The following is a 9,793-nucleotide window of genomic DNA, read 5'->3' on the forward strand; positions in this document are numbered from 1 at the left end:
CAGAAACGAACTGTCGTTCATTTTGCCGTTCATTTTAAGGCCTATCAACACAATGCTATTTTGCTTTGACCGATCACTGCTCGTGAACCGTTTTGTCGAAAAAGAACTAATTTCGGGATTCTGTCGATGGGAACAGACAGCTTGGAAATATTTTTCTGCTCTGATCACGTGACACCGGCAGAATAATCTTTCTCTGCATCAGACGCCATGTTCTTTTTAACCTCAATCTTTAATATTGTTGGATGATTTGTTTTGATATTATTTTGCTGTTGGTTGTCAGATTTCGGATTGCTACTATTATACTGTGAAATTAATTTGCAGTAGAAAATTGAGGTATAAAATATTTCTATTGGTTTCTTTATTCTTAATTTTTACAAGAGAAATTGAAAATGGATTTACTACAGAAAGGCGTGAAATTCGTTATAAATTTGATGCGACAGTTCAAAGTTTTGTACTTTCCAGACCTGCACAACGAATTACCTATTCGAAAAATAGAATATGGTTAAAAATTGCTGATGTGATAGAGGATTCAAGTAAGTAGACTTAAATTTCTCATAATAAAGTAGGCTAGATCTACCGTACACAATTTGATAATATAATTTTTATAAGTAGCCTACCAGCATGTTTACAATTTTTATTCAGGTAGCCTTCTGTAGTAGGCCTTTAATAACCTAGTCTCTAGTTTTAAATTGCTATCTTTTTCATTTTCCAAGAAGTTAGAAGTTGACGAAAGTTTATTTATTTATTTAAAGTATAATTTCTAGTGTTTAATAATAATGTAAAGCCTAGACTAGCCAGTTTGTGTATGGTAGAGAATTATCACAAGAAAGAGAGAAATCTAATCAACTATTTAGATTTAAACTCATTCAAAGTTGATTGATTAGATTAACATTAAATGATCAGTTTGTAAACATTATTCAACCAAGATAACATTTTTCATTACATGATAAGATAAGATAGCATTTCATGCTAACAATCTTTTACACTTCCATTGAGTTGGCCTAATCACAAAATACATTTTTTATAATGCAGCTAGTAGTTTTTACAAACAGATTTATTGAAAATAACATCATCATTTGACTTTGAAGTATTCCATTACATTCCAAGTCCTAAACTTCCATTATCCTTGTTGCACCTCAAAATATTGTAAACCCATAGTTTATCAATACAATAAAAAAACTAACCTGACTATTAGAACATTTACTTTGTCTTTGGTACCTATCTATGAATTAAGATTATTTTAATTAATTCAAATTCACTTGGAAACAAAATTAGTACATAGATTGTTATAGAAATAACTTGATCAGAGTCAGTGTAATTGAATATTGAAAGACTGCCATTGAAAAAAGATAAAATAGGTATTTTTCTGGTTGACCATTGCTACCAATAAAACTTGAATAGTAATGTATTTGAAAAACTTATTCATGCTCTATTGATCGAAATTTTGCTTGAGGCCATTACTTACATTATAATCGGAAATTTTTGAGGAACTGTGTCCCTTTTCTCGACCAAGCAAAGAGTGTAATGTAAGTTTTTCAGTGTTTTCAATCTATCTATGTCGTGTGTCTCCTGTTTTACTTTATATTATAAAACTTTAAAGTGTTTTCTGTTATGTGCTACGAATGTAATAGGCTATATACTTATAGTATCTATAGTCTATCTAATGTAAATAGTTTATTGAGGCCCAGTTCACTTCTAATTTATTCAAAGTCCAAACTAGGCCTATGTATTATCATTGATGATTAACTTCACTTTATCTCCAAAATATATTTTGAAAGATTAAATATGTTTCTTTTTTCAGTTACCATTTACAAACAAAATATTGAAGAGAATGTGCTCAAAGGAACTGCATATGAATTCATTTTTGTTGACCAGGATGGAAAAATTCTTTGGAACCCATAGATAGAATAAGTTAGTTAGGTAAGATCAAATTCCACACATTTTTTAAACTATATGTGGGCGATGTCATTTTATACAGTTTCCCATTTTTTCAAAAAGTTTATCCACAATGTTTTATTATTGATTTGATGTTAGATATTCAAATAGTAAGACATAAATATGGTATGTGACTAAAATAATTGAAAAACTGACTGAATTACAAAATCATTAGGCTAATAGCTTACAGGAAATTTTAATATTTCGAAACTACGTGAAACCACATGAGATCAAGATGGACAGTTGAGGCGAGTGTTTAAAAAACAATGTATTCACTTATCATTCAGTGAATAGAGCTGTTCATAATATTTGAGATTCCTTCCATAAAGAAATAATTTAACAAAATCTAATAATGTGATATCATTTTAACATCAGATTATTGATTCAATTTTATCACATTATTAGATTTTGTTACATAAATTATTTCATTATGGAGGAAATCCCAAATATTATGAACAGCTCTATTCCCTGAATGATGAGTGAATACATTGTTTTTAAACACTCTTCTCAACTGTTCATCTTGATCTTGAGTGAATGTTGAACTTTATAAATGACCATACATTAGAACTATGAATAGATGACTTCAAAAATTCAACCAGCAAGTGCTGGTAAAAAACACTGAATAATAGCTTAAATGACAGTGATTGCACCTTTTAAAATTTATAATTGAATTCATGGATGAAATACCTGCATTGTTTTTAGAGGGATTTATGTATTTACAGTTTGGTATTCATTTTCAAATCACTTGTTCTACTTATAATGTTGTAGATAATCATCATTTCGGATCAAGCAATTAATTGATTATATTCCCATTTGTTTCATTAAACTTGTTTCTCTAAATATAGAACCAATAATTACTTTATGCAGTACATTTTTGAAGAGTCAAATAAACCAAACGGTCGAGAGTAGGCCTACTGACCACAGAAATGAATGAATTGTTCATGGTATCCAAAAATATGTTGTTCACCAACAAGTTATTTTGACCTTGGGACACACTGATTATTTACCAAATCCTAAATGGAGATTGATGCTAATAATAATTCAACTGATTGTTGGAATTTCTCATATAATATTACTTTTCATTATTGGGGGTTCCTTGCCAAGAAATATAATTGAAAACTTATACAGATTACAAACAATCAATTTCAGAATTCACTTTGCAAAGTTTTTTTATAATGAATAATAAATTATAACTTTTTGATTCCAGGCCTAGTGGTGTACCAGCCAGAAGTAGAGGATGACAAAGAAAATCAACTATGAATAATACTCCATGGATATAATTCATGTATGATGTAGTAGCCTACAGAAGAAAGAGATGGACTAATCTAAGAAATATATTAATTTTTTCAGTAAATCTTGATGTGTTTATTTCATGTTATTCATAATAATATCCTCTTTGGGGGGGGGGGGTTGGGCGATCTCTCCTACTAACTGCTTCAATTCAGGTAGTTTAAGAAAACAGCAAGTGACATGAAGCTAATAAAATAAGTTTTGATGGTTTATACTTGAGGGATTTTTAAAACCATATTCAACATAACAGCATCGAACTCTTATCAACAACTTTATTGGTTCTGTATGGCTTCTGCTTCTTTTGGAAATAATAAAATTATTTAACATTGCTGACTGGCAAATGCTATAGGTAACATGTAAAATAATAGACTCGAATTTTATATAAAATAAGGTACCGTAAGCTATCACAATTATGTATTGCATTAGGAATTGAATAATAGTACTCATGTACTGCATTGAACGGGTAATAATTCTTTGAATATGAAAAATAACTCAAGCAAAAGTTGAAAATATTATGTTCCAAGCCATATCAAATATAATTACTTTTAATTCAACCTTCTAGACTATATTTCCAAGGTTTTGATTAAAATTGATAAGCTTTTAGAACATTATAGTAAATAAGAAGTTTGAATGGCTACTCTAATTCTAATGAATATCTAATAAAGTATTCATTTTAATAGGGCAACTTTAATGTTTAATTATGAAAAATAACTAGTAGGCCTACCCTAATATATTCAAAATAAGCATGACCAGTTTCTAATTATGTCATTGTCAAGAGAGTCCTTATTGAAAATGTCGAAACTAATCATGTTTTATTTTGGAATATCACTAGGGTACTAGTTACCTTCAAAATTATTGATAGATATTTATCCATTTTAAAATAGGCTATGTGTTTTTTAAGAATATATCTTTAAGAAATCACAACCCACCAAAATATCTACATTTAAATCTTGAACTATAATAATAATAATAATTTATTATTCTCAATAAGCTCAATACAAGAAAATGTAAAATACATGCATATAAAAAAACAAATAAACAAGTTTATAATATACATAACTGCATAGTAACGAATCAAACCAAATTTAATATTACTTATTGAGAAAAATACAATCCAGCACGTAAGATGCAACTTACGGACCGCTGGAGGGAGTCTAACACACTATTTTACTAAAGCAATAGAATGGACTGAAAAAAAAGAAAAAAGAGAGATAAAAAAAACATTTATGGGCTGTAATCAAAATAGGATATTAGTATTTAATTATTAAAGAGATGATGCTAATTAGAGAAAGCAAAAGAAAATCATTAAAAATAGAGATTCAAATTGTGTGAAAAGATTAATTTATTGATTTATGTTGCAAAAAAAACGGTAAGAAGAGCAGGGAAAAATACAAAAAAAAATAAAGAGGAGAAAAAATAAAAAGAAAAGCAAGATAACAGAATGCAAAGTTAACAGAATGGAAAGAAAAATAGACGGATTAAACAATAATTATGAACAAAAACTCTAGAGCTTCGGGAGTGAGTGACAAAAGCCAAATTTTAATTAATCTCTTAATCTTATTTCCACAATTTCATGCAGCAATGGCATTCTTGACCTCAAGCGGCAAAGCATTATAAAATCTAGGTGCCAGGAAAATGAACGTTTTACGAAAAAGAGTGCAATTGGGTTTAGGACATCTGACTTGGGAAGCCGCAGTCCGCCTGGTCTGTCGAAGTGCGGTAACAGGCTGACAGTAATCAATTGTCACACCTCTATTTCCACTTATATTGAAAAACAATGACAAAACCTTGAATACATATAGGAACCTAACAGGCAAAATTCTAAGATGACAGAACAGTGGAAATGTATGATCATCAAACCTACTGCCCGTTATCAATCTTATAAAAGCTTTTTGAAGTTTAATAATTGGATCCTGGTTAGTGTAATAGGAGCTTCCCCAACATGTGATTCCATATTCAATTTTGGAATGTACAAATGAAAAATAAAGTTCCTTCATTACATTAAAATCGCACAAATATTTAATGCGATGGAAAATCATCAAATAGAACCTTAAAGACTTCTTTAGAGTTTCAATTTGTTGCCTCCAATTCAGATTTTCATCCAGTGAAAGACCCAAATATTTGATAGTCTTTGCTGGACTGATACTGGGACAGTCACAGCTAGAATAGGAACAAACGCAGAGTGAAAGCGCAGTGGAGCAGGCAAGTCAGCACTTCCAGAGAGACTGAACATCATATAATTAGTTTTGGCTACATTAATTTTAAGTTTGTTACATGTAAACCATAGAGATATTTTGTTCAAGTCAGACTGCATTTTCTGATGTAAATCTTGAAGGTTATTACTTTTATATGAAAGAGCAGTGTCGTCCGCAAAAGCAGTTATCCGTCCATTCAATTCACCATTATACAAATCATTTACAAAAATTAAGAAGAGAATAGGGCCAAGAACCGAACCTTGCGGCACACCACAAGTTATGGGTAATACTTCACTTGCAACGTTTCTGATCCTTACATACTGTTTCCTACCCTGTAGGAAGGACTTAAACCAATCTAGTGGAATTCCCCTTACACCAGCACTCTCCAGCTTGCGGAATAGCAGACTATGATTAACTGTATCGAATGCTTTACTAATATCCAGGAAGATTCCCGCTGTTTTGCCACTACAGCCACTGTTTAATCCTGAATAGACATATTCCAAAAGATGCTGTAAGGCAATTTCTGTACAAAGATTTTCCCTGAAACCGAACTGGCAGGCCGAAAAAAAGTTGCAGCTATTGAGGAATGAAAGTAATCTAGTTTTTATAATTTTTTCAAATAGTTTTGACATGACTGGTAATAATGAGATGGGTCTGTAGTTTTCTTTACTGAGTTTATTTCCTTTTTTGAAGATGGGAACAACAGTAGCCGACTTCAGTATTTCAGGAAAACAACCAGATACCAACGACAAGTTAAACAAATATAAAAGAACTGAAGAAATAGAAGAAAAGTTATCTTTAAGGATTCTAGCAGTCACAACATCGTCACCCGAACTTTTACGAGTAGAAAGAGAGTCAACAAATGTTTTGAGTTCAACAAGTGTAACAGGGCTGAAAAAAATAGATTTATGGCTAGTTTTAATTCTGAAGGACTCTGAAGATTGTGCCTGAATATGGGTGGGTAAAGCAGGAAAAGAATCAGAAAGATTCTTAGGCATTTCAATAAAGTATTTATTCATTACGTCAGAAACTAGGCGGTTGTCATCAATTAAAATACCATTCTCCTGCAACACAATATCCGTATCTTTATTATTGTCTTTTACTGGCAAAAGTGTTTTTATTGTTTTCCATTTTTCTCGGGGGTTATGTTTTTGAATGAATAACTGTGAAGAGTAAAATAGAAGTTTGGCCTCTTTCACCCATACTTTTATTTTATCTTTCATATTTACGAATTTTCTTTTGAGGATCAAATTGTTTGGATCATTTTTATGCATCTTATGCAATTTGTCTCTTACATAAATGGCATTGGACAAACCAGGAGTCATCCAGGGCTTTAACATTTTTATGTTCTGTTTGTATTTAATATTTTTTTGTGATTCTACAATACAGTTATTTAAGATTTGATAAAAAATATCAAATGCTTTGTTAGTTTCGGGTTCTTCAAAGACAGGTTCCCAATTTTCATATTTTAATAAGGTACTCAAACGCTTGTGGTCCAATTTTTTAAATTCAGACTGCTGAATCCTTCTCTTTTCAATAACTATGGGCAAAATACAAGCCACCGCCCGGTGATCCGTGATTAGGGTTTCAATGACAGCAACTTTGTCAATGACAAAAAGATTTGAACGATATGATAAGTGGTCAATACAGGTTGAAGATGACCCCACTACCCTCGTCCCTATATCTATTAACTGCTGCATACCATTTCCATTGAGACAATTTAGATACGAATCACTATAAACATCCGAAACACTAACATTTAGGTTAACATCCCCTAGACAATATAAATCTGAGCTCCTGGTGGTAGCCAAGAATCTATCAAAACTGGCAATAAATGTATGCCGATCACCTAGGTGAAATCTGTACAAACCTAACACATTAAATAAATAATTCTTGTATTTACAAAAAAGTAACAGTGAGTCACAGTCAGCAATGCAACAATCCTTTTTAGTGGCAGTAATAGAAGAATGAACAAAGATCACAACACCGCCCGCCCTCGTCACAGAACCAGCAGCAGCAAAGCTTTCATATCCGACAATATTATATAAATTTAATTCATTCATATCCTGCAACCAGGCTTCACTTAAAATTATTATATGTGGCTTGGTTATTAAATTATTAATGTATGAAAGGAAGTTATCAAAATTAGTATTTAGGCTTCGGATGTTTTGATGGAAGAACAAAATACCAGAATCCGAATCAAAAAACTCATTCACTTCATCAATTGAGCTTAAAAGAGTCGTTTCAGAATTATTCATTCGCTAACTTTGAAGTTTAAATTAACTAGCATCAATCAACAATTGCACTCTTTTCCATAAATTTGATATAAGTGGGGGAAAAATAAATGAATCCTTTGAACAAATGAAAATCAATTTGGCAAAAGCAGCTCCACCAGAACATAATATGAATAGAAGAAAACAGTTTAAACTAACATGATTGATAATAAACAACGATAGACCGCTACAAAAATCTGTTATCAATTCGACTGGGATAGCCATCACAATCATAACGGAGCTTGATAAAGCTCTGAACTGAGTGATAAAATTTGTGTCACCAGTACTATGCTTTCCAATGCTGAAAATGTTATCATTACACAAAAATTGAGATAAACCAACTAGAGCACATCGCTTGACCCAATGTGCACAATTGGATTCATAACCTCTACGATATACTATTATCAAATAATATAAGTAATATAAAACGTTTGACCAACTAGAGAAATCAATTTTATATAGGAGAGAAAACAAACAATGAAAAATTAAACATTCCTTATTTCTACCCGAATAGCCAAAGCGAAATTTTTGCAATAAACGAAAGTCATTGATATTTTCCTCTAGTATTGAAACATTAAGAAAAAACAATTTACAGTCTATCAAGATCACTCAACGACGTTATTTTCACAATCGGTTTACCCTGCTCCTTCCTCATTAGTATCTTCCCGTTCTGCACCCACAGATAAGCGTAGTCATATTTCTTCTTAGCCTCCCTGGCAGCTGCAAAAATTCTTCTCCGCGCCGGACTTAGACTCTCGTTGATGTAGACTACTGCCTGCTGCTGGAATCCAAGGTCCTGCGTCGATAAATTACGCTTAACCTTTCTCCTCGCCACCACCGAGAACTTGTCCTCTCTCCTGACAAATTTCACAATAATACCAGCAGGCCGATTGTCTCCCTTAGGTTTTCCCAGTCGATGGCAGACGTCAATTTTTTCTATTGTTATATTAACATCAAGAGCATTACACACTCTCTTTACAGTTTCATACACATCCTCGTTTTTCGTCTCTGGTACTCCATAGATTTCAAGTGTATTGGAGCGTGTGTAGGCCTACTGTTCAGCATCTTCGAGCCGTGTCTCCAAGTCACAAACTTTCCTCTTAAGGCTTGCATTCTCTTTTTTCAAGTCCTCAATTAATCTAAGGCACTCATTTATTTTCAAAGTTTGATTAGTAATTGTATTAGTCTGGTCGTCAATCTTACTGTTTGCAAACTCGAAAGAAGCATTAAATTCCCTCTCCATTTGCTTCCTATCCTCTCTGGCCTCCTCTAGCATAAATATCACTTGTGATATGCTGGCATTGCCATCCTCAGCAGAAGACACAGCACTCATACTCTGCCTCCTCAACTTGGAACAAGGTGGGCATCTCCAAATCTTACCCTCGTTGACAATACATTCAACGTCTGCCTTGGTCATGTTAACACATTGAGGATGACTTAGTTTTTTACAATCACTACATGCAAGTTTGCTTCTAGTCGCCGGAATTGCAGCCTGGCATATTGTGCATGCAGATTTATCAGCCATATCAAACAATAAATTTTATGAAAGAACACGGTTTAATAGATAACAAATTAAAATATTATATGCGCCGAGTAAGCGAATAACTATGGAAAATAAATTTGAAATGAAATATACGGAAATCAGGGTAAATATGACAATAGAAGGTAGTTGAAAGGAAAATTGCGTCAAGAGGGCTATCGTGACGTCTTTATACGGATATTGAATGGGAAGCCCCTGAAACTGGAAGAGGAATACGACAGACAAAAAAAAGAAGGAAAGTGGATGCAAAGAATAGAAAAATTACGTGAATTATTGCGAAATAGAGAGTAAATAATAGAAAAAAGCTTGAATAACTTTACGTGTAGAAGCTATCTCTTGTCGACCTGTAGAGTAGCGCAGCAACAGATAACAGAGCACTTGAAAAACAACGTCCTATCGCTTCAGAATCCAGAACTCGACTGAGTTCTAGATAAACTATTTATCTAGATAAACTATTTTTAAGAGAAACTATTGGCAATTCTAACTTATCAAAAAATACCTCTAACATAATCTGTTTATTTACCTTCTTATGTCTCATACCAGTAGCTACAACTATACTT

General features: G+C 32.4%; 1 protein-coding gene and 1 long non-coding RNA gene across 3 annotated transcripts; one reads left to right on the forward strand and one right to left on the reverse strand.

The window, feature by feature from the left end:
* Positions 1–469: 469 nt before the first annotated feature.
* LOC120352388 lies at positions 470–3,289 on the forward strand. Of its 2 annotated transcripts, XR_005571817.1 has the most exons (3): positions 470–533; positions 1,802–1,920; positions 3,143–3,289. It is a non-coding gene; the product is annotated as an uncharacterized LOC120352388 (long non-coding RNA). The 2 variants fall into 2 exon arrangements; XR_005571816.1 differs by lacking the exon at positions 470–533 and having other exon boundaries at positions 1,784–1,920.
* A 4,993-nt stretch (positions 3,290–8,282) lies between these two features.
* LOC120352197 lies at positions 8,283–9,110 on the reverse strand. Its single transcript, XM_039431919.1, has 2 exons — positions 8,749–9,110; positions 8,283–8,550 (listed from the first exon to the last, which is right to left on the reverse strand). Exons 1-2 carry the CDS (start codon positions 9,108–9,110, stop codon positions 8,283–8,285), a joined length of 630 nt encoding a protein of 209 aa, XP_039287853.1.
* Between the last annotated feature and the right edge of the window lie 683 nt (positions 9,111–9,793).

This window comes from Nilaparvata lugens, chromosome 7, assembly GCF_014356525.2.
Source record: "Nilaparvata lugens isolate BPH chromosome 7, ASM1435652v1, whole genome shotgun sequence".
NCBI classification, from domain to species: Eukaryota; Metazoa; Arthropoda; class Insecta; order Hemiptera; family Delphacidae; genus Nilaparvata; species Nilaparvata lugens.